This window comes from Arachis hypogaea, chromosome 12 (genome assembly GCF_003086295.3).
Source record: "Arachis hypogaea cultivar Tifrunner chromosome 12, arahy.Tifrunner.gnm2.J5K5, whole genome shotgun sequence".
Lineage (NCBI taxonomy): Eukaryota > Viridiplantae > Streptophyta > Magnoliopsida > Fabales > Fabaceae > Arachis > Arachis hypogaea.
The window spans coordinates 120,320,408-120,346,553 of NC_092047.1; the positions used below are offsets into that span (position 1 = coordinate 120,320,408).

General features: G+C 31.7%; 4 protein-coding genes across 19 annotated transcripts; 2 read left to right on the plus strand and 2 right to left on the minus strand.

The window, feature by feature from the left end:
• Positions 1 to 2,123: 2,123 nt before the first annotated feature.
• On the minus strand, positions 2,124 to 5,958 carry LOC112760995 (uncharacterized). Of its 2 annotated transcripts, none has more exons than XM_072209991.1 (5): positions 4,678 to 5,958; positions 4,417 to 4,461; positions 3,052 to 3,294; positions 2,813 to 2,977; positions 2,124 to 2,736 (listed from the first exon to the last, which is right to left on the minus strand). In XM_072209991.1, the coding sequence occupies exons 3-5, from the start codon at positions 3,142 to 3,144 to the stop codon at positions 2,632 to 2,634; spliced, it is 363 nt and encodes a 120-aa protein (XP_072066092.1). In that variant the 5' UTR covers positions 3,145 to 3,294; positions 4,417 to 4,461; positions 4,678 to 5,958; the 3' UTR covers positions 2,124 to 2,631. The 2 variants fall into 2 exon arrangements, with proteins under 2 accessions (XP_072066092.1, XP_072066091.1); XM_072209990.1 differs by having other exon boundaries at positions 3,052 to 3,441.
• Positions 5,959 to 10,982: 5,024 nt separating this feature from the next.
• Positions 10,983 to 14,607, plus strand: LOC140177224 (probable E3 ubiquitin-protein ligase LUL2). The gene is made up of 3 exons (XM_072210365.1): positions 10,983 to 12,139; positions 13,254 to 13,821; positions 14,189 to 14,607. Exons 1-3 carry the CDS (start codon positions 11,703 to 11,705, stop codon positions 14,309 to 14,311), a joined length of 1,128 nt encoding a protein of 375 aa, XP_072066466.1. The 5' UTR covers positions 10,983 to 11,702; the 3' UTR covers positions 14,312 to 14,607.
• A 271-nt stretch (positions 14,608 to 14,878) lies between these two features.
• LOC140177223 (uncharacterized) lies at positions 14,879 to 16,537 on the minus strand. The gene has a single exon (XM_072210364.1). It carries the CDS (start codon positions 16,473 to 16,475, stop codon positions 15,123 to 15,125), a length of 1,353 nt encoding a protein of 450 aa, XP_072066465.1. The 5' UTR covers positions 16,476 to 16,537; the 3' UTR covers positions 14,879 to 15,122.
• Positions 16,538 to 20,435: 3,898 nt separating this feature from the next.
• LOC140177225 (uncharacterized) lies at positions 20,436 to 25,904 on the plus strand. 15 transcript variants are annotated; one of them, XM_072210367.1, is made up of 10 exons: positions 20,452 to 20,920; positions 21,057 to 21,509; positions 21,603 to 21,741; positions 21,920 to 22,205; positions 22,277 to 22,349; positions 22,437 to 22,527; positions 22,619 to 22,698; positions 22,864 to 23,114; positions 23,308 to 24,153; positions 24,762 to 25,904. In XM_072210367.1, the coding sequence occupies exons 1-9, from the start codon at positions 20,858 to 20,860 to the stop codon at positions 23,360 to 23,362; spliced, it is 1,491 nt and encodes a 496-aa protein (XP_072066468.1). In that variant the 5' UTR covers positions 20,452 to 20,857; the 3' UTR covers positions 23,363 to 24,153; positions 24,762 to 25,904. The 15 variants fall into 15 exon arrangements, with proteins under 15 accessions (XP_072066471.1, XP_072066473.1, XP_072066468.1 ...); XM_072210366.1 differs by having other exon boundaries at positions 24,774 to 25,904; XM_072210368.1 differs by having other exon boundaries at positions 20,478 to 20,920; positions 21,920 to 22,199; positions 24,774 to 25,904.
• Positions 25,905 to 26,146: the final 242 nt, after the last annotated feature.

The window sequence follows — 26,146 nt, forward strand, 5'->3', positions numbered from 1 at the left end:
TAATTTAATGTTTTATTTTTAAATTGTATCATATAATTTATGAAAAAAATAATTGTAATGATTATTATCTTTTAAATAAAGGAACATATTTTAATATATATATATAAAAATTAAAATATAAATTAATAAAGATTAATAATAAATATAAATAATTAAAATATCTTTTTAAAGATATTAACTTATTTACAAATAAGAAAAAAAGAGTTAAAATGACAATATTTTTAGATAAGATAATTTTGTATATCAAATTGATATACCATTCTAATAAATTTTATTTAAAATATTATAAATTTTTATTATATTCAATATCATTAGTATGAAAATTTGTATACAAGTATTTATAAATTAATAATTAATATAATATTTTATATTAAAAATAATATAAATAAAAAGAAAAAAAAAATTTATTTTATTTAGTATTATTATTAATAAATAAGATAAATTTTGATTTTTTTAACTAATTTTTTATGTTATTAAACATTTTCTTTAAAAAAAATAACCAAGACATTAAGCTTCCCTAACTAGAAATAACAAAATGTTGTCTTCTTCATGTGCCTACGCTAAACGCTATATATATATTTTTATTTGGCAATTCATCAAAGCTGGATGTGTATGTCAATCATCAATTATTTAGGTTGTAAAGTCAACGGCCCGGCATCCGTGTCCTCTCTAAATTATCACTAGCAGCCATTAAGCATGATAGACGATTTAATTAGATAAAAATTATTCAGAGTGGTTTAGTGTGAAAGAGTTCATCAGATTTATATATATATATATATATATATAAAAGTTCAAGCTAAGCTGCATTATCGAATAGGTGAATGTACCAATTACGTCCTTTTCCACATGAAGAATGTGCACATTTTTAGGAAGATATTCAACATATTTTTCTTTCAGGCTTAACTACTATTGAATATGTTTTAATCGGCCATTATCCTTAACTGAGTCTATCCGAGGATATCTTAATTTGAGTAAACCCAATTTTTGTCCAATATTCTACAGTCAGATCAACTTGATTTGTTCCTTACATCACAAAAACCTATTAATATTATAAAAAGATATATTAACGTAATAGTAACTATTACATCACCAATAAAATTTAGAGAAAATACCACTCTCCTTCCCTACAAAATACTAAAATGATACTTCCCTCTCCTCTATTTATAAAATATATATTTTTCTTTTTTATAATTATTAAAAAATCTCATTTTAATCCATTTTAAATTTTTTTTGTGTTAGCTAATGTTAATTTTATTTATTTTTAAGAAAAAATAAATTATTTTTTACAAAAATATTTTTTAGTAAAATTTTATCTTTTTTTTTATTAAATTTTGCTTAATAAAATACTTTTTAATAATTTTTTTATTAATTAATTATATTTTTATCAAATATTTAAAAAAATTATAATTAAATTATTTTTTCTAAGATATCTTTTAATAATTTTTTAATTATTAAATTATAATTTTACCAAAATTTTTGTTAACAAAGATTTTTTATTTAATGTTAAATAATATATATTGATATCGAAAAATTAATAGTAAAATATAAAAGAATTGTTAACGAAAATTTTGATAAAATTATAATTTAATAATTAAAAAAATTATTGAAAGATATCTTAGAAAAAAAATTTGATAAAAATACAATTTAATCAATAAAAAAATAATTTATTAAAGAGAATTTTGATAAGCAAAATGTAAAATAAAATTTTTGTTAAAGGATATTTTTATAAAAAATAATTTATTTTTTCTTAAAAAATAGATAAAATTAATATTAATTAACACAAAATTTAATAGGGATTAAAGAGAAAGATTTTTAAAAGTTATAAAGAAGGAGAATATATATTTTATAAATAAAAGAGAGGAAAGATTCATTTTAGTATCTCACACGGGAGAAGAATGGTATTTTCTCAAAAATTTATTATTTTTAATTAATATTTGACTAAAAAAAATATTTTTGTACTAAATTTTAAATTTTAATAATATAAAAATAAAATATTATTTCAAAGTATTGACTGAGATTAATAAAATATATTAATCCCAACATTTCTCCTAATGTAAATTATGTTTTATTAAGTATAATCATATTCAGGTTACTTGACTTACTTCTCATTTGCTCAACTATTATTGTACAACCCTCAACCTTTCATTTATGATATTTGATATATGACGTGTGACAAACCTTTGACTTGCATAATACTAACAATAACATACTCTATATATTGCAGCTGTCATTTAAATTAAATGAAAAATGAAAAAATAAAACAGAACAAAACAGACAAATAAATTCATGCTGTGTTGCTTCTAGATACCAATGGCTATGTAAGGAGCGGAATTAGGTAATAATAATTTTCTAAGTAAAGTCTATGATTAAGCTAATTAGTCAAGGCTGCTGCATGTAGCTAGGTTACTAATAAGTACCCAAAATTTCAGATTTTACATAGTAAGATATGATTATTAGAAAGTTTAAATGGAAAGTGCCTCAGTTATCAAACGAGTGCTTCTTGAGTCCCATGAGGCAATCAAACTTTGATGCATAGCATCCTCCATTATCTTCTTCGGCCGCGGATCAATCTGAAGGCATCGAGCCACTCTGGCTGAAAGTGTGGCTCTCCATCGAGGAATTGCTGATACGCTACATGTGGACGATGGGATAGCGCATAATTGCCACAAATGACAGCGGTAATGGATCTACCAACTGTCCTTTGTTGGGCAAACACCCCTGATGGTTCCACACAACCTAATATTAAAAGGTCAATTAATTTTTAAAAAGTTAAAAAAGATAACATATAAAATAAAATAAATAAGCTTCTTACATGATCATCAGTCACCATACGAAATGCATCATGTGAAGGCTCCAGTCGAGATTTCGTCAAAAGTGAGTAACAATTCCACATAAGTGGGAACCCCTGATGTACTACAGGATGAATATCTTTATAGCATACATGCATAACGGAAGGTAGATGGGAGAAAATAAATGCCTGCAAGAAAATTAGAACTGAGGGAAAATCTTAAGATAGAATAAATTATCCATGTTTGAATAATATTTATATACCTGCAAGGCGATGACGCAACCTTGAACGTTGGTGGATCCACTACGGTCTCTCTTTATTTTGAGAAGATTCGTGTGCATAGCCCTTAATGTCATCTACATTCTCAACCAATTGTAGGAATTTGGATGAGATTATGTTCGCTGATGCATCTTGCATTATCATAGATCCAATCGCCAACAATGCAGCTGCCCGACACTTCCGAAGCAATAAATGTGGGTCATTGTCAACCGGAGCACTTGCAAATTCTGATAGCCGGTTTAGATCAATAACATTTTTTTGTTTAGGGTGATCCGCCAATGGGACACCAACCAACTCTATGCATTGCGCGTCATCGTATAATTTTTTTTTATCCTTAATGAACACTGGTTTACCACCCCTCAACATAAGGACATCTTCAAGACCAAAAAATAATGTGGTGGCATTATATATATTTATTAAAGCATTAATCAATGGCATGACTACAATGACTTTAGGATAGTCACAATTGAACATAAACTCAAAACCGAAACCTGTCAACCGCTGCTACTTCACCCGTTGATGCAAATTGGTTTGGTAAAAATATACTTTTTCTCGGTTTGTTAAATTGGGAATAGCAGGAAATTAAAAGAGTAACACTTAAGATTAAACGAGCAATTGATCAAATCCTCTAACCTTAACACAACATCAAAACAGAAAAATCCCCAATCTTAAACTCACAAGGACACAAATCAGCCCAAGAATCATATATCTCGCACAAGTTCAAATTCAATATTCACTTAATCACAGACAACAATCAGCAAAACAAAGTATGAGCCCCAAAATCATCAATCAGCACCTAATTTGATCATTACTCTACATTAATTACATTTCACAGCCAGCAACATTTGAATAAATAGAAGTTAGGAAGGAAAGTTTGTTAAGATGAATTTTCTGTTTTGATTAGTTACAACAGAGAGCTATTCTCTGGATAGTTTCTTTCATTGTAATTCTTGGGAATTGGGGATATTCCCCTCCCTGATTGTGCAATAATACAATGTTATCTCAGTGATTAAGCTTTATCAGTTTATCAGAGAAAGAAATACACACTTAAGGATAGTGGACCCTCCAGGGAACTTAAGTTAAATCCTAGTGGAATTAGGCTAAAGTGCCCTCACCCTTTGTATTCTGTGTCTATTTCATTGGTAGACTTGATTCTTTAGTCTACTCTATCTCTACCTTGACACACTCTTAACATACACAAACCATTTATTTAAGTTCTTCAAACAACCTTAAAAAATCACTGCACAATTGAACCTATATTACACCATACTAAAATTCAAATTAAGTGTTCATTGTACCAAAGAACAAAAGTCTAATAATAGTAATGCATTAATATTAAAAAAACTTACAATTATATTGATTTGGGCCCGGCGCTTGATCTCGTGCTGCCATTTCTTTAGGAAAATGAAAATAACAACATATCAGCCACAAACCAAACACTAATAGCAGACATGCATTTTTGTATTATTCAATAGGAAACAAAAGGGTCACCAAAACACATACCTGCTACACATGCATACCCAACACATCATCACACAATTACATGTATACACAATCAAACTCAAATAATACCTTATTCAAAAAAAAAAAAAATACATAATGACTATTACCTCATCAAAGTTCCATCATCAAAAACAAAATTCCAGCTAGTTTTTCCATCTTCTATGGGGCTAGCTATTTGGATCTAAGAGGCCAAGGTTGGGGCTGATAGTTTTTCCATCTTCTATGGGGCTAGCTATTTTGATCTAAGAGGCCAAGGTTAGGGCTGTTGTTGAAAGATGCAAATGGCATATTCTATTCTGGATTGAACTTTGGTTTGCAAGCTTGAGTGTAGGACTGATTGTGTTTGATAAAATGTAGAATCTGTTCTGGACTAGAATCAACAAATGAAGTTGCACACCATAAAAAACCGTTTTAGAATAAAATAATAAATAAATTATAAAGGACCAAAGATGAGGGTACTCCAAAAACTCTTATTAGATGCAACATAGGCAGTGGTTGATTCGATTCAATTGCCTAGGGCTGAGAAAGTGAGAGTTTAAATGTTAAACATAGGCAGTGCAAATTTTAATCAATTCAAAAAAAAAAAATACTACCGTACTATTTTACAAAATCATAACATTGCAATCAACAAATACAAATACACAATAGCTAACAAAGTATTGGTTTAATAAAATTTAAGGACAAAAAGAATTCAAATACAACAATGAAGTTTAAAAGTTCAATAGTCTACACAACTGAAAATAAAAAAAAATTTCATTAAAAGATAGCCAAGTTATACATTCTAATAATAAAGAGAACAATTCATACCATGATATATGTGCCCAAATCAATGAATCAACTCAAAGTTTAAGAGCATATAAGTCATGCTAATTACACAACTCAGCAAGAATATTAAGTAAATAAATATTTATCTCTCTATTCTTAAATCTTAGTTGGTACTTTGGCCAAAGAAAAAGGTAAATCTTGAATCATATCAGTTAACCTTCTATGTAACAATAAGAGCAAGACTGCAACTAGATCCGTCAATCCAGCAACCATCTAATCAACCCATTGACACATACATACATACATACTTAATCTATCATTTAGAACCATCTGATTAAAATAAATTTTAAGAATATAACACTCAACATGATAAAAAATAAAGACATCTATTCAATTCAGAATTACCTCATTAATAATTAATAATAGCAACAATAAATCCTAAGTAACAAGAAAGCCACGAATTTGAATCAAATGGAAAGCAACAAGAAATGGTGTTAAAAAGTCCAAGTAAAAAAAGAGACTCGACAAAATCAGACACCAAAATAAAATTAGAAGTGAAATATATTTAAGGAAGAAAGAAGAAAAAATCGAAATAGTGCTGAACAAGAGCAACAATGAATCAACAAACATAATGTAATTGGAAAATGTAATATCTTGAGAATGTGATATCTTGGAAGATGTAATATCTTGAGAATGTAATATCTTGGAAAATGTAATAAGTCATTGTAATGTTATGCGGTTATGCCACAATGAAAAATCTTATGTGTCTTTTGAAATTCAGTTTTCAATCAATATTTTAATTCGAATAATATTATTTAATTAAATTTTAGTTAAAATATATTTTAATTTATAATTAAATATGTTAGTAATTAAAATTAATTTAAATTTTAAATATTAAATTTTTATTAATTTTTTAAAAATAAATTTATTATTTTATATTTAAGTTTTTTTATTGTCATTATTAAATGAGTCATGCTATTTTATTTTTATTTCGAGCGATTTACATATTAACTCAAAACTCATTTATCATCAGTATCGAATAAAATTTTAATAAGATTATACCAATATTTGAATTAAACAAATACTTAAATTCTTTTAGTGTCTAAAGTGTTTTTTAAGAGGTGTTTTACCATTTATTTTACTAATATCATTTTCAAAAATACTTAAATTATTTTAGCTACATATTTTAAAGAAATAGATTATATTTTTGTCTATTATTTCACTTCTTTGTTAATAATATCTGTTTAAACAAATATTTAAATATTTTTTAGCAAAATGCATGTAATGAATTATATTCATTTATTTTGTAATTTTTTATTTTAATATTTTGCTAAAAGATTTACAATAAATATAAATTAAATAATAAAAATTAAATTATTTGGTTATCGGAACCTCTTTTTTGTAAGTTTTAAATTTTTGTTGACTAGTATCATTTTAAAAAATATTTAAATCCTTTTAACAAAATACAAGACAATTTATTTTACACGTAAATTTTTTTAGTGTCTAAAGTATTTTTTAAGAGGTGTTTTGCCATTTTTTTTACTAATATCATTTTCAAAAATACTTAAACTATTTTAGCTACATATTTTGAAAAAGTAGATTTTTTTTGTCTATTATTTCACTTCTTTGTTTATAATATCTGTTTAAACAAATATTTAAATATTTTTTTAGCAAAAAGCACGTACTGAATTATATTCATTTATTCTATAATTTTTTTATTTTAATATTTTACTAAAAGATTTATAATAAATATAAATTAAATAATAAAAATTAAATTATTTCGTTACCGAACACGATAACCCCCTTTTTTGTAAATTTTAAATTTTTTTACTAGTATCATTTTAAAAAATATTTAAATCCTTTTAGCAAAATACACAAAAATTTATTTTACACGTAAATTTTTTTAGTGTCTAAAATGTTTTTTAAGAGGTATTTTGTCATTTTTTTACTAATATTATTTTCAAAAATACTTAAAATTATTTTAGCTACATGTTTTGAAGAAATAGATTATTTTTTTTGTCTATTATTTCAATTCTTTGTTAATAATATCTGTTTAAACCAATATTTAAATATTTTTTAGCAAAATGCATGTAATGAATTATATTCATTTATTCTGTATTTTTTTTTATTTTAATATTTTGTTAAAAGATTTACAATAAATATAAATTAAACAATAAAAATTAAATTATTTAGTTACCGTGTTCGGTAACCTCTCTTTTGTAAGTTTTAATTTTTTTTACTAGTATCATTTTAAAAAATATTTAAATTCTTTTAGCAAAATATACGACAATTTATTTTATACGTAAATTCTTTTTGTGTCAAAAATGTTTTTTAAGAGTTGTTTTGGTATTTCTTTTTACTAATATTATTTTCAAAAATACTTAAATTATTTTAGCTACATATTTTGAAGAAATAGATTATTTTTTCTTGTCTATTATTTCACTTCTTTGTTAATAATATCTGTTTAAACAAATATTTAAATATTTTTTTAGCAAAATGCATGTAATGAATTATATTCCTTTATTCTGTAATTTTTTATTTTAATATTTTTCTCAAAGATTTGCAATAAATATAAATCAAATAATAAAAATTAAATTATTTGGTTATCGAACACGGTAACCTCTTTTTTGTAAGCTTTAAATTTTTTTTACTAGTATCATTTTAAAAAATATTTAAATTCTTTTAGCAAAATACACAATAATTTATTTTACACGTAAATTCTTTTAGTGTCTAAAGTATTTTTTAAGAGGTGTTTTGCCATTTTTTTTACTAATATCATTTTCAAAAATACTTAAATTATTTTAGCTACATATTTTGAAAAAAAAAATTTTTGTCTATTATTTCATTAATAATATCTGTTTAAATCAATATTTAAATATTTTTTAGCAAAATGCATGTAATGAATTATATTCATTTATTCTGTAATTCTTTTTATTTTAATATTTTGCTAAAAGATTTAGCATAAATATAAATTAAATAATAAAAATTAAATTATTTGGCTACTCAACGCGGGAATCTCTTTTTTGTAAGTTTTAAAATTTTTTTACTAGTCTCATTTTAAAAAATATTTAAATTCTTTTAATATTGATTTTCCTTCAATATACTTCATATTGACAAGATTTCTAATTAAGAATGCTTTATTTTGTACATTTTTCTTCTTATATAACTGTTTCAATTTATTCGACATTTTTTCGGCATTCGTTTCGGTGTCAACACGTAGATACACGCTAAAATCAAGCCATTGCCTAATCAAAGCAACTATCTTCCGATTTCAACTTCTTTCATTCAACATCAGATTTAGTACTTTTGGATTTTTATTATCCCCCTCCACATGATCATACAGGTCCTTACTTCCAAATCGAATAATTTTGGTAATTCAATTTGACCATATTTGGCACATGAGTATTTTTCTCTATTTGACCATATTTGGCACATGAATATTTTTCTCTATTTAATCGAGATAAACAACCAAAGCTCTGATACCACTTTATTAGGAAAACTCAACAAAGGTTGAAACAAGAACCTGTCTAACAGCGGAAGCACCAAAAATAATTTTTTCACAACTTGTGTGATTAAATAGGCAATACCAAAGATACTACAAACAGCCAATATAATGACAGAAATTAAATAATTAGACACAAGAATTTTAACGTGAAAAAATCTCTAAAAGAGGGACAAAAAATCCACAGAACCTAGTCCAGTAAAATATTTCACTATCAGAACAATGAGTACATAAACAATCTTCTTAGTGATACTAGAACATCTCAACAATCAACAAAATATATTATCAAAATTGTTAGAATCAACATAAATCTTCATAAAGTGGGTATCTCAAATCAAACAAAAAAAAACAACTAATAAATTATATCATAATATTATCTCTACACTAAGAATAACATACTAAAATTTCATAAAAAAAATAAAATAAATTTACCAGTTTAATCAAAACACATTGTAATCAGAGCACATTATAACTGCCATTTTCCCCATTTTTCTCTTCTCTTTGGGGTTGCAAAACCCTCCTCGTTTTGCTTTCTTTCAAAAATTGAAAGAAGCTCGTGCTTTCTCTCTCTTTCCTCCTCGTGGCTTAAAGCCATTTTTTTTCTTTATTATTATTTTTTTTAAAAAATTGTAGACTCCACTTAATTGAAACCTACCAACACTCTGCAATCTAACAACAATAATAATAAGAGAAAATGACAAATAAATATTTGACCTTTTAATCTATAAATCTTGAAATGTTTAAAAATTTAAAAATATATTTAAGTTATTAATTTTTTTAAAATTTAGACATATAAGTCTCTTATATTTATTTAGGTCCGTCAGACTCAACAAAAAATCAAACATGACTCTTATTGTACTGACATGGTTGATACGAATACACACGTAAAAGAATTTTTAAAATTGAACAAATTTGACTTAAGGATCGATATGTTCAAATTTTGAAAAGATCCAAGACTTAAATATATTTTTAAATCTTCAAAGACTTAAATGTTTGCTGACAAAAAAGTCAAGGATTAATTTGTCATTTTTTTAATAATAAATATTTTGTGGCATTTTTGTCTCGGTATTTTGCCATGCATATAAGTGGATAGTTGGAAAACAGTAGTAGGTCAGTGCAATTTTGGTCATTTAGAAATAATGAGAGTGGAAAAACAAAACCAGCCAACTATGAGCCTATGATAAGAGGAATCTTTATTGGATTAATAATGATATTTAGAAGATTTAAGGCCATATTTTGAGCGAAATCATAGGATTATAGGAACAAGCAATCTTAAAAGAGGAGGATATGTAATGATTTGCTGCTTAACTATTCAACAATCAGCATACTAGCTTGTCTTTATATGTATATTGTAATAGTAGCAGACTAGCAGTAGTGGTGAAATACACGTGTATGGCACCACCCTAAACCCCCACCCACTTAATCTCCCCTTTAGAAACTGCTACAGATCCCTCTATTTGGGGTCATTGCCGAGCCGTTGAAACTGATTTTCATTGTCATAATTGTTTTCTACTTTGTGAATTGTAATCAAGTCGCCAAAGTGTCACATCTTATGCTATAATGAATCACCTTAAAATAAAGGGAGGAACAAAATCAAATAGTTCAATATAATAGGTCAATTGTTAAACTATATATAGTAGCATGCCAAATGTATGTTGCTGCATATTAGTAACAACCTTCAATTCATAATTTACTAAGATTGCGAGCTTATTATGATTTATGAACTTAGCTTGATAAAAAGGAAGCTCAAAATAAGTAAGCAGACAGATTTGTAAACATTACAAGAAGGAAAACACTATAATGGAGTGGGAATACCAGCTAAATTAAGTTATTAGTTGGGGTCAGTCAAGTCAGTTTGAGCTGTATTTTAGCCATTCAAAATAATTATTGCACTGAAAAATTAATAGATAGGAATATGTAAAGAAAGAACAACTCATTTCAAATTGAATAAAAATTTGAAAGTATAATTTTGATAAAAAAAAAAAAGTTGGAGATGTTAACTTAACTAAAATGATGATCAAATTAAGGCCGCAATTGGAATAGGCTACAGAGGAATGACGTGTAGAAAATGCCAAAATGCACTTGTTGAGGTAAATAATTAACTCTCAAAGCTGTATAAAATCTCGAAACCCTCTCAGCCACATCATGCTTAATTATTTATGGTATTAAATAAGAGTATTATATTAGGAAAATTGGAAAATGACAAAAACCAAAGTAGGGGAAAGAAGAAAAAGAGGAAAAGTGGGTCACTTTATTTTTCATCCCATCCATTTGCTCCATCAATGGTGTTTCTCAAGCTGGCTGAGTGGAGCTTTACGCAACCCCAATTACACCCACCACAACGAATCTCTAATTTCTTTCTTTCTTTCTGTTCTTCCATTTCTATGCAAAATACCCACTCACCATCATTTCCCATCCCCTGTTCTTTTCTTTTCCACCTCTCTCTCACAACATCCCTTACATTTTCACATGGATCAACAACACCCTTTCAATTACCACAACTAATTCAGTGACCCAATTTCCTTAACCCTTAACCCTCTTGTTCAACCCCCAATTTACTCTTCATTCAGCTCAAAGTTCAGTTTTTTAACTGTACTTAAGAAAAAAAAAAAACAGGGGAAAGGGTTCAAAAAAACAAGCTTTACTCTGTTTTTTTTTTTTTTTGTTCTTTCTCTTAAATTATGTCATATATTTTTTCAGTAACAGCAAACACCCTTTGAAGCTCCACATCAAAATCAAATACCCAATAAGTTTAACCCTCAATTCTTCCAATCCAACCTCATTTTTCTTCCAATTCAGCTCCGAAGTTTCAATTGGTAGCTCTAGCAGAAGAAAAACGGGGAAAGGGTTTTTGAGAGTGATCATATGGGTAACATAGGAAGTAGTAGTGCCAGCAACCGCAGAAGACACGGTGGTGGCGGTGGCGGAAGTGGACGGAGGATCCATCCTCCACCTCTTCCTCCGCCGCCGGTGACGCCACAGCCGGAAATCACAGCCAATCGGTTCGTGTACCCTGCTGCTGCGACTCCATATCATAACTATCCCGGTTATTATCCGCCGCCGGTGCCTTTGCCGGCACCCTATGACCACCACCACCGGCCCGCGGCGGTGGAGCCGATGTGGGGGCGGTATCCTCCGCCGGCAGCGCCTATGCCTCCGACGCCGTATGTGGAGCACCAGAAGGCGGTTACTATAAAAAATGATGTGAACATCAAGAAGGAAACTTTGAGGATTGAAGCTGATGAAGAGAACCCTGGGAAGTTCCTTGTTTCATTCACATTTGACGCCACCGTTTCTGGGAGGTATGTTTGTTTTAGGGGAAAAATATAGATGTCAATGGTTGGTATGTAGTCATGTTCTATGAATGGATATTATGGCATTGCTTGATTTTTATGAAGCTTAATTGATTAAGTTGGACAAGGTTTGGTGGTTGTTGTTCGTGGTGATGTTTGTGATATGATATGATGTTTACAATGATCATTGATGTTGTAAGATAGTGCAAGATCATGATTGTTGAGCTTATACTGGATTTTATCAACTCACCTTGCTTGTTAGTGTTAATATGGTAAATGGCTTGAATGGACTAATTTATTTATCTTCAATTGATAGATGTTAATCTTATCAGCTCAACCCTTTTGAATTAGAATGATGGTTAACTTGATTTGCGAATTGTAATGAGAATTGAGAACATCCATTTACCAATGTGGAGTAATGTGGGTTGCTATTGTGGACACAACATTTTGCTCTATCTAAGCTATAACGGTGTGTTGAAACAGCATTCTTCAAATGTAAATATTGATATGATCATATATATGAGTCTGCATCTACACGAATGCGCGATAAGTTGATGATTGTAGACAGCTTAATAGTTTGGTTATAGCTTATTTTTTAATTATATTTTCTAAAACTACTAAAATATTTATGTTGCTACTTGCTAGGGTTCAATATCCTTTGCAATTGGGGAAAAACGTGAGTTGCTGCTAAAGATTGCAAACATGAAGATTATCTTCATTTGATAATCAACATTGCTTATAAATTCTACCCTGTGTGCTCTTACTTTGTTTTCTTTTTTTTTTTTGGATATATTTTTTAATCTGGTCCCAGACTAGGCATTAGGCAATATAATAAAGTTTTCATCTGTTTGAGAATTTCCTTTAGGTTTTCAAGAATGCTGTTCTCATCCTATAATTGTTTTTTGCATCCTTCTCAGTTATTCCTGTTCAGTGCTTGACCCTTTCACTTATAATATCAACATTTGTTAAGTATATTTACTGTATATTATGTAATGTGATTGAAAGGTCACTTACCTATGCCTTCAATCATATAACCAACTTCAATCTTTCAAGATTATAGATCTGAATATTTTCTGCTATCGTTATTTATTAGTTTGTGTTTCCTTTTGTCTGTATAAAACAGCATTACTATACTTTTCTTTGCAAAAGAAGGTGAAGGCTGCATCCTTACTCCAATGAAGGAAGATTCTCTTCCACCTGTGACTGTACATTTCCAGCAAGGTCTTGGCCAGAAGTTTAGGCAGCCAGCTGGAACTGGTATTGATTTTTTGCAATTTGAGGAGTCCGAGTTATTGAAAGTGGGAGAGATGGATATCTATCCTCTAGTAGTTAAGGCAGATGCAATGTTGGGCGATCATGACGGATCAAATGAGACTCCAAAGCATGGATCAAATGAAACTCGAAATGAAGGATCTAATGAAACTCCAAATGACGGACCTAATGAAACTCCAGTAACAGGTATTACAAACTCGCAGATAACAAAAGCAGTGTTTGAGAAGGAGAAAGGGGAATTCCAGGTGAAGGTTGTCAAGCAGATCTTGTGGGTGAATGGATTGAGGTATGAGCTGCAGGAGATATATGGCATTGGAAATTCAGTGGAGAGTGAAGTGGATGGAAATGACCCAGGAAAAGAATGTGTTATTTGTCTGTCAGAGCCCAGGGATACGACTGTCCTTCCTTGCCGTCACATGGTATTCACTGTCTCCCCTTTTTGGATTAATTTTTCTCTTGATCATTTCATTACTAGAATGATGCCAGTGGTAGTCATGGATATCATTCCATGAGCATCAAGCTACTACGAAGTGATATATGATGTTGTTGGCAAATTTCATCAACTCTACGTGTATGCTCGGTTTGGGGGAAAACGGGACGCAATTTCCATGGATGAGCTCCATGTGTAAAGTCCTTGATATCATATCATGGGTATCAAGTTACAAAGTGATATATATATTTCATTGATGTTTTGCATACTCATGGAGCTCATCATGAAAATTTCCACCCAGAGTTGTTTTGTCTTTCCTCAATATTTCAACTGTGGTCAATCTTCCCTTGTTGTAGTGCATGTGTAGTGGATGTGCGAAGGTTTTGAGGTTCCAGACAAATAGGTGTCCAATCTGCAGACAGCCAGTTGAGAGGCTTCTGGAGATCAAGGTTGGGGCAGAAGCCGAACCTCAGGAGTGAAGAAGATGAAGAAGACAGTGATAGTTGACTCAAGCTTCCTGTACAGTCCAAACTCCAAATTGTGTTATATATATATACTTGATAGTTTGCCTTACTTTCTGGGTTTTTCCCAATAATCACCCCAAAAAGGGGGTAAAAAAATTCTAAAAAAGGAATCTATTTATGACATATTCTGTGACATGGTCAAGCGGCTGGCATTGCACCTGAGTTTGTAAGCTAATGCCTCCACCATGCTTATTTGATTTTGGCTTCCCTTCTAAAATATAATTGAATGCTTTTCTCATTTCTTTGGATGACATCATTTTGTTATATGTATGTATCTATAATTTCATTTATTTTTTGCTTCTCAGGAGACTAATCCCTTTTCGAATGTAGTTAGCCTTTGTTTCGAATCTAAGTTTTCTCTACTTTTATGACTACATCACATCCTTGTCGGTAAATACTAAATAGCTTCATCATGCTCCATAATGACCACAATATCCAAAGTGGAAGAGTAAAGTAAATAGCGATATTTTATTGTCAAAATTGATTCGTCACAAATTACACAAGTATCATCAATACCTAACATTTATAAGCATTTCAATAGATTAGTAACCTTCATTAATTTGTACCAGGAATTATTCGCATTTCATGATACAGGAAATTTACACTTTCCATCAAAACCCAAGTAAGTTACACAAACCATTTATAAATTAACGTGGATATGCATAAGTCATAACATTAGATAAAGTAGTACACAACAGCAACAACACTAAATAGTTCTTTCTCTAATCAAATAAACCATGAACACAAGAATCTGAAAACTCAATAATTACCGAACATCAACCACCTTGTTAGACCCTTGATGCAACTCATCTGCTTCCCACCATTGATGAACATAGACACCACTATCTCTGAGTCCCTTGTAAATATCCATGCAACCTTTTTCTTCCGTGTTTTCTGAGCAGCTGAGAAACAATTCATTAACAAAGCATATGGCTCCACTTTCAAACATATCCCTTAGAAACTTCATTTCAACATTCCCTGCATTCATCTTCAACACCACAAAATCAGCCTGCTGCACTGTCTCTTTGAACCATGCATGGAAGTCAAACTCTTCACCCTTGGAGGACGAGGACAACCCCGGATGATAAACAAAGGTTATGCCAGGCCTTTTCACATGAGACAACAAGATGGAAGTATTGTAGTGAACAAAGTATACATTGAAATCTCTAAAATCAATGGGGTAAGATGGAAAGAACCAATTAGTAACATTGTTAGGCACCCCACCAACTCCAATGTCAATGTACACCAATCTCTTCCTATTAGACATGTTCACAAACTTAGGCAAGTATGAGATTCTTTTCTCATGCTCTTGAGATGTTTCCTCATCAGCAAGAGGCTCCATGAGCTCTATAAGAGGCTTGGTGGAGTTCAAACTTGGACAGTCTCCTTGAAGGTGGTGATTGAAGACAAATGCAGAAGAGCTTCTTTTCTTGAAAACCACAAGGGTAATGCCGTTGACAAGAGTGACATCCACAACACTTGAAGATCTCAACATGGATGAAACTGAGGAAGAAGGAGCATGATTGGGACGTATAAGCAGTGCGCCAATTCCCCCAGGCTTGAGGACCCGCTCCACCTCAAGCAGCAGCAATGCAGGCACAGAAACCTTGTCCACATCCTTGGTGAAGACGAAGTCAAAGGAAGAGTCCTGATAGTGAAGCTGAGACAAGAGTGTGTTGTGGCTTAGGGAGACAGCGGTGACACTAGTGAAGCCAAGTTGTCGCATTGCAGAGACAGCAGGCATTGGTGAGGGTTGTCCAACGCAGAGGGAGGTAGCTTTACGGTTCAAGAAGTGGTTACGCAATAGGTGATTGACAGCAGAGGTAGTGAAGTTGGCATGGTTGATGCAGTTGAAGGAGTCCCAGAAGGAGTTGTAGACCCTGCTCTGGAACAAGTAAGAGCCAGAAGTGTTTTGGTTGAGACACTGAAGGTGTGTTTCAGGGGCGAGTGAGGCTGAGAGGAAGTGGAGAGTAGGAAGGAATCGGAGCAAGGAAAGCAAGGAGATAGCAGAGGCAAGGAAGAGTGCACGGAAGAAGAGTGTCTTGGCTATGGATGCTTTGAAGGAAGAGTGGGAGAAGAAGGCCTTGGAAGAATCCATATGTATGTATAATATAAGCATACAACATGTGTCCTATTTAAGCTTCTTTAACATTATGGCTTTATTCAATAAAAATCCCATCATTATCTTTATCGATTCTTTTGATGCATTTGTAATATATGCGATTAATTATATATTAACACCGTACACACAGCATCAATATAATATGCGACACTTTGGACTCTGCATCTTAGGCAACCCTGGACAACCTGGACTTTGCACTTTCTAGTGTCGGGAACACCATAATGTACAAGAAAGCTTCACCACTGCATCATGCTTTCAACCAAACCTTAGCTTTATTCTCATGATAATTTAATAAACTCGCTTTAGAATAGCATCATTGAGCTCATTACCATAGAGCATAATGATCTCAACTACTTTGATTAAGCATGTTAAAGTAAACTATTTAAACTTATCTTCATCTTCTCAAGGAATTAACATACGTGTATACAAATACCCATTTTTTTATTTTTTGCCATGACTCATGATTGAAGAACTTGGTAGTTGAAACGATTGGACTAATATGGGTTTAATATACTGGGCCTACTCTGTTAGCCCAAATTATTCTTTTCTTGTTCATCCACTGTTAACCAGGAGTATGATTTTGAATCTTTTAAAACATGGGCAAAAAAAAAAACTTTTAAAACATATTATCAATATGTTACCATTTTGTCATTATTTAATTACCGTAGCTCTATTTAGTGTGTATTCAGTATTCACGTAATACTATATACAATAATCTTACCATATTAAAATGATCACACATTGATAAAAATATGTTTTAAAAAAGTAGCATCTTAGTGATAAATTCTAGGAATAGTGATAACTAAATACTTTAGCTTAAAAATGATATATATTTAACTCAGCAGAATATGTTAATTATATGATTAATATAAAATGTTTTTGAGAGTAGTTATATATTTAAGTAATTTTGGCAATTAAGTTTAATCAAATTGGCCTAAACCCAATAAAAACTCTTTTTATTATACGTAGCGTGTACACACGTGCTTCACTAACGCAAACGAAACTCCGCTTCACTTTGTGTTTGTTCTTCGTGCGCCTCTTCCTCCTTCTTCTATTGATGATGTTATTGCTGCATTTTGTTTTTATTTTTTCTTCTCCTTCTTTTTTTTTATGTTATTGTGGTAATTTATTCTTTTTTTTTGTTTGATATTTTTTTCTATTTTTGTTGGTTTTATTTCTCTCAAAAGAATAAATTAAGAAGAATTTTGAAAAAATGAAATAAGAAGAAGACGACGAAGAAAAATATATGAAAAAGGAGAAGAAGACGAAACAAAAGATGATGAGAAGGAGGAAGAAGAGTTTTGAATTGTGTAGGACAAGAAAACCAAATGCACCGAAATTACATAGTGATTGCGACACAATTAACTCAAAAATGCACTAAATTTAAAGGAGTTTTTGAGTTTACAGGATGCATAATTTTTAGTTCATTTCTTATTATACAATGGTGTTGTATAATAATATTTCGGTTCATTTGTAATCCAAGTGTATTGTCGATGAACTATTTGTCCCAAAAGTTGGGATGAATTTCAAGATAAATTGAATGGAATAAAATAGAATCTAATGCAATTGAATAAAGTGATAATGAATAATTTTATTCTTCGTTGTTAAAAAATTTGGTCAATACTTATCCACAGCATAAAGTGAATCTCAATTAACACACAAATGAACTGAAATTAGTTCAGATTTGAACAAGCAGTAAAAAAACTCAATCATCAACAAAAACACATCAAATTCATTTTTTGATCCAAATGAACCTCAATTAAACTAAAAAAGAACCGAAATTACTTAAGGAATAAAAAATTTGGTCAATACTTATCAATAGTATCAAGTGAACCTCAACTAATTGACAAATAAATCGAAATAAGTTCAAATTTGAACAAGTAGTAAAAAAGATTTAATCATCAACAAAAACACATCGAATTTATTTCTGGATCTAAATGAACCTTAAATAAACTAAAAAATGAATCAAAATTATTTAATGATGACACCAAAGAAAATCAGAACCAATAAAAATGTTAGCAAAATGTTAGTGTTGTTAGTAATGATAATAACGAAAAAAAAAAGAAAAAGACGACAACGTAGCATCAAAGAAAAAGATGAAGCGACGGCAAGATGTAGAGCTTTATTCAATATTTTACATTCGTATCTATTGAAATTAATATAGAGAAAAATAAATTAGAAGAAGAGAAGAAGAATCTGTATGTGTAAATTTAAAAAAGAAGATAAAGAAAAAAAAACAATAACATTAAAACGTATGCATATATATTTAAAATATTTAGTTTAATTGGACTTAGAGTTATAATAACTTAGATGTAAAATTTTATTCAATATCTTTACATTCGTATGTATCGAAATTAATATAAAGAAAAATAAGCTAAAAGGATTTCGGTCAGCATGAAGACAAATTCATCATCTCAAACGAGATCAAGTGGCAAGATCAAATGCAAATTGGATTTTATCATGGGTTATTGTTTTCTGTCCTTTTCTTTTGGTCGGGGGTTAATTGTTTCCTAAGTTGTTAGTACCATCTCGTTGACCCTCCAAAATAGGAACATCTCTGCACAAGATGCATAATCCAATAAGCATAACATAAGCTACCAACGAATCATTGACATTTTGACATATCGAAGCTGTGGCGTATGGAATTATTATTAATTCAACTGAAAATTGTTTGATTACGAAATTAGACATATTATAAATCTCAACAAATATAAATTATTTAAGTATGATATGAGAAGATAATAGCATTGAATTTTAAGAAAAAGGTAAACGTATTTTGATAATATTTTTTAAAATTTTCTCCTCACAAAAGAATTTATTTTCATCATTTGAATATTTGTCTAGTACCTGGTTCCAGCATATATATCCACGTAAGTATACACTTATATTATAGTTTTATTTGAAATTTAAAGTTTTTCTCTATACAACGTATAGAGTATATAATTGTGAACAAATAAACATGCTGATGCGGTTCGTTTTGTTGTGACTTGTCAGATATATATATATATATATATATATATATATATATATATATATATATATATATATGAGTTGTAGTTATTATTATATTCATTTCTCGAGTTTTTTCCTATGTTAGGTTTACTGTAAAGCAAATTGCTAAAACGTTCTTCGGAGATCAGGTATATACAACTAAGTCAACGTTGATATAACATTTTCTAATGATTAGGGGGCCATGAGTAGAGGCCTAGAGCAATAGGATGATGATGTTTGCACACTAAAATGTTTATATTGTTATGAGTTATGACTATGATTATAATATACACCTTTCTATCTGTTTGGAAGAGAGAGGAAGCTAAGATATAACATAGTTTATGTATGTTTGAAAGGAAATAATAATACTACTAAAATATATAAAAATAATGTGCAAACATGAATATGGATTTAGTGGCATGTTTCATGAAGAAGTTTTGAAAGATCTGAATTTGTGATAACTCATGCCACTCAAATAATAGTCAAAATTAAATGACTATGGTCTTGTAAGTTGTAATTGTGGTTAGTCCACACACACAATTTGCACGAAAATGTCCCCACTTGGATAGATATCACCTAGATCACGTCTTCCACCTAATAGGCTAAAACAAGATTATGACCCTTAAAATTTCACCCCTTAATTAATTGAATTATAAAAATATCGTAATAAAAAATGTTATATATAATTATCTATGGAGTACAAATTTCGTACCAATGCCTCCCTTTTAAATAACTACATTAGATGTAGATCTAGAGAAAGAGAGGTTAACACGTCCTTATTGAAAAACAATTAGTCAACTAGCAAACAATATATAGGAGGATTAATAGAAAATTGAGATGGAAACAATAATTAGCAAATCACCCTTATTAAATAATCCATTGATCATTCCGAATCATGTTAATTGCTGTGGTGGAAATAATTATTGATAATATATTTTAAAAACCTTGCATTGTGAGGTAGAATACAGTGATACCCGCCGCTAATATACAAATATTTGAAAGTTGACTAAGTATACGGCAGGTAGTGCATTCTCTTATTCTCTGTTTCTTAATTTAGGTTCCAGGTTCCAACCGAAAACAATAATTAAAAAGAAAAGGTAATACATAAGAGTGATGTTGAAGCCGCTGAATACCATATACCAAGTATATGATATGATATATATTTTAAATTAAGAAGGAAAAAATAATAATATGAAAGATGTGTAGTTGAAGGTCATAGCATCTCCATGGTGCCACTCTTCTCCACGCTTTACTATATCCAGTTTGTGATTCTTCCTTCTATCTCTCATGATCAAAGGAACAAGAAGGTCTTATTGTTATTATTCCCGTCAGGACCATAATAAGCACTAGTTGTATGTGCTGCTTTTGTTGTATTAAATTATTGCATTATGGAGACTGAAGCTCCTGAAGACAGAGAGGATAACAGAGCTGATGACGACACAATCGAAAAGGTACTCCTTCTTGGCTTTCTTATGATTGTTGTTTGATTCATCTGCCATTTCATTGATCATAACCTCCTCCATTTTGGCGAATAATAGGTTTTCGCAGTCTTACATGTTCCTTAGTAAGTTTTCCTTTTGCTTCTAGGGTCCAGAATCATTTGAAATAACTGAGGAACTCTCAAGTAGACGACATGGGACTAGGAAAAGCCTCATCTTGGAGATTCCAACAACAAGCACTGTGGATGAAGATTTTGTGAGGATAAACATGCCTCTAACTCCTCCTCCAAGAAAAGTGGCCTTTTCACCATGTCCAAGCCCTTCAGCATCAAGGAATAGATCAACTATGAAAACTTTATTTCCCAAACTCACTTTAAAAATCAGGAGCACAAGCTCACAGCAGATCGAAAATGCTGCTTTTCTTGCACTCGAAGGTTCACCAAAGGTGGCACCAAAGAAGCCTCTTCTTCCGAGGACATTTTCACTTACAAAGTTGATCACCCCTAGAGGGAAGAACACGGCATCCTTGCCTGTAACACCGATTGCTCACTCTAATCCAGGGTCCACACATGGAGGAAATGCTGCTTATCTAGCTTCAATTGTAACTACCTTTGCAGCTTTTGCAGTAGACTTGTGCTACATGTGCTTGCACACTTCTCCACCATTGGATTCTTATCTGATCCTTATTTTGCAGGATAAAGGGATCCAATTACCAATGCATCGTTCTCGTTCAGTTCCAATACTTAACAAGGCAGGGAGCACAAGTGTAGGTGGAATGTTTCGTATAATTCCAACCACACCAACATCAGCGACATCTCCATCTGGTGATAGTGGTAACATACCAACACTTTCCTCACATGTTTGTATTATAATAAACCTTTTCGAAAATGAAATTCACCTTCTGTACACACTATATACAATCTCTTATTATTCATGACCAAACAATCAGGAACTGCTCCATGTTTATTGAATTCTACTAACCAACTTGTTAATGTGAGGGTTCCTATTCAGTTGAGAATGAGGATGGTGGTGAAGATATTCCCGAAGAAGAAGCTGTTTGTAGAATTTGTATGGTTGAATTGGGGGAAGGTGCTGATGATACTCTTAAATTGGAGTGTAGTTGCAAAGGTGAACTTTCACTGGCTCACCAACAATGTGCAGTTAAATGGTTTAGCATTAAAGGAAACAGAACATGTGATGTTTGCAAGCAAGAAGTTAAGAACTTACCTGTGACTCTCTTGCGGCTTCAAACTGCACCTAGAGGGCAGCATGCTGAGATTTCTCAAACAAGGCAAGGGTAAATTATTGCTTTGCTTCTCTTTATTTTTTCCAACATGTGACAACAGAGTTAATGCAAAGAATTTTCAGGGTTTGGCAGGATGCTCCCATTCTTGTAGTTGTCAACATGCTGGCTTACTTTTGTTTTCTTGAGCAGCTTCTTGTGAGTGTAACTACTAACTATTCTTGGTCTTGGATGATGGTTCCCTATGAGCCACACATGAATCCTAATGTTATTGATTGGTGACAGGTTTCAAGTATGGGCTCTGGTGCTGTTGCCATGTCTCTTCCATTTTCTTGTATACTTGGTCTTCTTGGTAGCATGACATCTACAACAATGGGTAGGGCTTATTGTACCTTTAGGTAACACTTCTTCACCTGAATTTTTGCCTTTGTTACCACTACACTGATTCCTCCAAAATTTGTTGTTAGTGAGGAGAAATCATGTTTGGGTTTATGCAACTGTGCAGTTTGTTCTGGTGGTTGTCAGTGGACACCTTTTCTATTCATTGGTAAGAAATCCATTTTACAAACATGTTTACAGTAAAAGAAATATATAGAGGCATTGTTTTTAAAAAACCAGAAATTGCATGATGCAATCTTCTTCTAATATAAGGTAATTCGATACTTCTGTTTTTTGTTTCCAAGTAATTTGATACATTTATTTGGGATGGCAGGTTCATATGCAAGCTGTTCTAGCTATTTTGCTTGCCACATTTACTGGCTTTGGGGCTGTGATGTTTGTAGCTTCTGTTCTTGCTGAGATATCAAATTGGAGGAGAATAAGTCTTGGTCAGTTGAATCAAGAGGAGGCAGTGGCACCTGATGAATCATCTTCAGCAGGTCATCATCAATCTGAGGCTCCTGAAAGTAATTTGAGAGATTCCCCTCTTATGCATGTGAACCAGCTAAATGTGCTCCCACTCGGGTAATTCTCTTGAAGGATGCACCAGCAAGGTGTTTATGTCTAATGTAGTATATAGAGTACATATTGTATAGAAATTTGAGCACATTATACTTTAGTTGTGTTTGTTTTTGCCATGTTACATGAGAAGTGTTTATTTGTACTTACTTTGGCTTCATACACTGAATCGATACGTACTTGTTCATGGTACATATAGGAATAGACATGTAATGACATTGGTTTGCAAGAAAGATGCTAATCCTCTAAAGTGAATGTCTCTGAAAGGATGCATAAAACGCTTCTCCTTGAGGCTGGTAGCTAACAAGGTCTCTCGTCGAAGGGGAACTATAAGCTCATCAGTTTCGAGTTCCGATGGAGTTACCTGATGAGTAATATGAATGGAGTTGCTGTGTGCCACCCTGACCCAACGATCTTGTTCATTAGGAATTGAAATTCCCGTTATTTGTCTGAAAAACAACAAACACTATTTGCTTTGGGGAGATCGAAGAGTGAAGAAAATTTAAAAATATAAGAAAATAATTTAATTTTTTTAAAAAAATAAAAGAAGATAAAAGACATTTTGCATTGTCTTGGTCAAAGTATGGGCTATGAACTGTCTCCTCTGGTGACTAAGCCCCAACCCCAACCTCTGTCTTTCTCCTTAGCTCAGCCACTCACTCTCTACCTCACTCACTGCACGCTCACGGCTCACCACGCTAGCCAACCACGGAGGTCATCGTTCGCCACTCTCCCGCCGGATTAACTGCCTCTTCCCCGCGCCACGGCTCGCGTAGTCGCGTCTGCCTCCTCCGTCTCTGTGGTCCCCGCCGCTTGGCTCCGTCTCGTGCCTCGCCTTGCCTCCTCTGCAATCTCTGCTTTGCTCCTCTTCGAAGCTCTCTCTCTATCTCTCTCGCCTGCTTGCCGTCACCGTTGGCTCCTATGCCTCGTCCCCGCACCGCTTGTCTTAGTTTGCCTCTACTTCCTCTATGCGTCTTCTTCCTCTGCTCATGATACATCCTCGTTCCTCCGTCACCGTCTTCTTGCTTCTGCTTCTGCAGTGTGGGTGAGTTCACTGACTTCACTCTTCACTGAGTTGAGTTTTTTTTTTTTTTCAGTTTTTATTCTATAAACTTATTATACTGAGTTTTTTCAATTTTAAATTTTGATGTAGGTTTAGATAATTTGCTTAACTTGATGTAATTAGTTATTATTGATTAGAATTAGATAATTGGTTCATTGCTTGCAGCCTCAGTTTGTGTTCATCATCATGAATCTATGAAATACACGTTCAACTTCGTGTTTCTTTTTTTTTTTTTTTAATTGACTTCATTTTGTTGTGTTTTTTGTTTCAAGATTAACCGCAAAATGCTTATTTCAGTTAAATGCTTATTAGTTATTAATGTTCAGATTCAATCGTTCATTTGGAGTGTCATGATTGAATTCACATTTTCTCGTTTTGGCAATGCTTGATTCGTTGTTTTGAAAGATTTGCAATATGGAGAAAGATACATGTACTAGTGCTGCTCTGCACTGATGCGCTCATTCATCTCTCTCTCTGTTATTTACCTCTCTTAGTTCAATCTATGTCACTCTTCCATACTATATACAGTTATACACATACGTTACATGTATCTATTAATTTCTCTATGAAATATGATTAATTTCCAGCAGATTGTATAATAGGTAGTCCTTCAACAAGTGGATAATTTTATTGGCTCATGAACGCAAGACTCACGCAAGACCGTCAAACATAGGGCTGGTGATAAATGCTTTATGCCTACTTGTGTGTATAATGCTCTTATCGCGATCAGGTGAATTCTTTGTTCGAGGATCTTGATGAGAGTATCATTACACGTCTATTGGTGTCATGGATGCTTTTCAAAAGAATGGAATGATCCGCGAAATGGAATCAGTACTTGCTCGATTGAAAAGCCATAAGCGTAAGCTCTGACTTGACTATCTTTAATTTGCTCATCAATGCATACGGGAAGAAGCAGGAATTCGATAAGATGGAACAAGTATTCAAGAGTTTGTTGAGGTCCAAGGAGAAACCAACACTGCCTACGTTTAATTCCATGATTCTGAACTATGGCAAGGCACGATTGAAGGAGAAAGCAGAAAATGTTTTCAGAAAAATGACTGACATGGTTTATAAACCAAGCTTTATCACTTACAAAAGTCTCATCTACATATATGGATACTGTGATTGCATTTCCAAAGCTAGAGATTTATTTGAAGGGCTAATTGAGTCAAAGTCTCAAATAAAAGCATCAACCCTAAGTGTTATGCTTGATGTTTACCGCATAAATGGTTTACCATTGGAAGCAGATTCTCTGTTGGAGAGGGCAATTACTTTTCAAGTATTTCCTGATGCTTCAACATATAAGCTTCTTAGGGTTTACACTAAAGCCAACTTGAAGGAGCTTGTGGATAAATTGCTAAGGCATATGGATAGAGATGGTATTATCCCTAACAAGAAGTTCTTCCTAGATGCTTTGGGATCTTCACGAGACAAGTCAAAATCTGCTATTACTGCTGTAACTCATTCAAATAGCTTCGCAGAACCTCAGCTGAACACGTAGTTGGTAATTCACATCAAGAATTTCAGCTAAGGTGATATGGTATGTTATTGTGACTTTGCCATCACTAGTTAAATGTTTAAGTTTTGATTTAGTGAAATTGTTATTCTTTGTTTATACTTTTGTTTTGTAAATAGTTACTACTGTATTCTTTTTTTTTTCCCCTTGTTTTGTTCATTTGGATTTAGTATAGTGAATTTGGCAAAGTGATTGGTGCTGGAAAGCAATAAGTAAATCAATGACTTACAAAATGAAATTTCGATTAATGATATTATTGACAATACAAGAGTAATGATAATTGCATTTGAAACAAAGACTACAAGTCTGACTTGTAACATTCTGCTCAAAAATGAAAAATTAATAATTCAATAAATCGATCAAGGCAATTTGTTGAGAAGATATATAACGTTAATAACAATCTTGAACTAATATTGTTTATGCACTTTCAAGTGTTGATTGTATGAATTTTGTTTTTGA

Excerpts from the sequence above, each read along its gene's own strand:
- LOC140177224 (XM_072210365.1), top strand. The coding sequence starts at position 11,703 with ATGGGTAACATAGGAAGTAGTAGTGCCAGCAACCGCAGAAGACACGGT. Across the intron at positions 12,140-13,253 it reads GACGCCACCGTTTCTGGGAG|CATTACTATACTTTTCTTTG; the intron begins GTATGTTTGTTT and ends TGTATAAAACAG. Across the intron at positions 13,822-14,188 it reads TCCTTCCTTGCCGTCACATG|TGCATGTGTAGTGGATGTGC; the intron begins GTATTCACTGTC and ends CCCTTGTTGTAG.
- LOC140177223 (XM_072210364.1), bottom strand. The coding sequence starts at position 16,475 with ATGCTTATATTATACATACATATGGATTCTTCCAAGGCCTTCTTCTCC.
- LOC112760995 (XM_072209991.1), bottom strand. The coding sequence starts at position 3,144 with ATGACATTAAGGGCTATGCACACGAATCTTCTCAAAATAAAGAGAGAC. Across the intron at positions 2,978-3,051 it reads GTTGCGTCATCGCCTTGCAG|GCATTTATTTTCTCCCATCT; the intron begins GTATATAAATAT and ends ATTTTCTTGCAG. Across the intron at positions 2,737-2,812 it reads GTATGGTGACTGATGATCAT|GTTGTGTGGAACCATCAGGG; the intron begins GTAAGAAGCTTA and ends TTTTAATATTAG.
- LOC140177225 (XM_072210367.1), top strand. The coding sequence starts at position 20,858 with ATGGAGACTGAAGCTCCTGAAGACAGAGAGGATAACAGAGCTGATGAC. Across the intron at positions 21,742-21,919 it reads ATCTCCATCTGGTGATAGTG|TTGAGAATGAGGATGGTGGT; the intron begins GTAACATACCAA and ends GTTCCTATTCAG. Across the intron at positions 22,206-22,276 it reads ATTTCTCAAACAAGGCAAGG|GGTTTGGCAGGATGCTCCCA; the intron begins GTAAATTATTGC and ends AAGAATTTTCAG.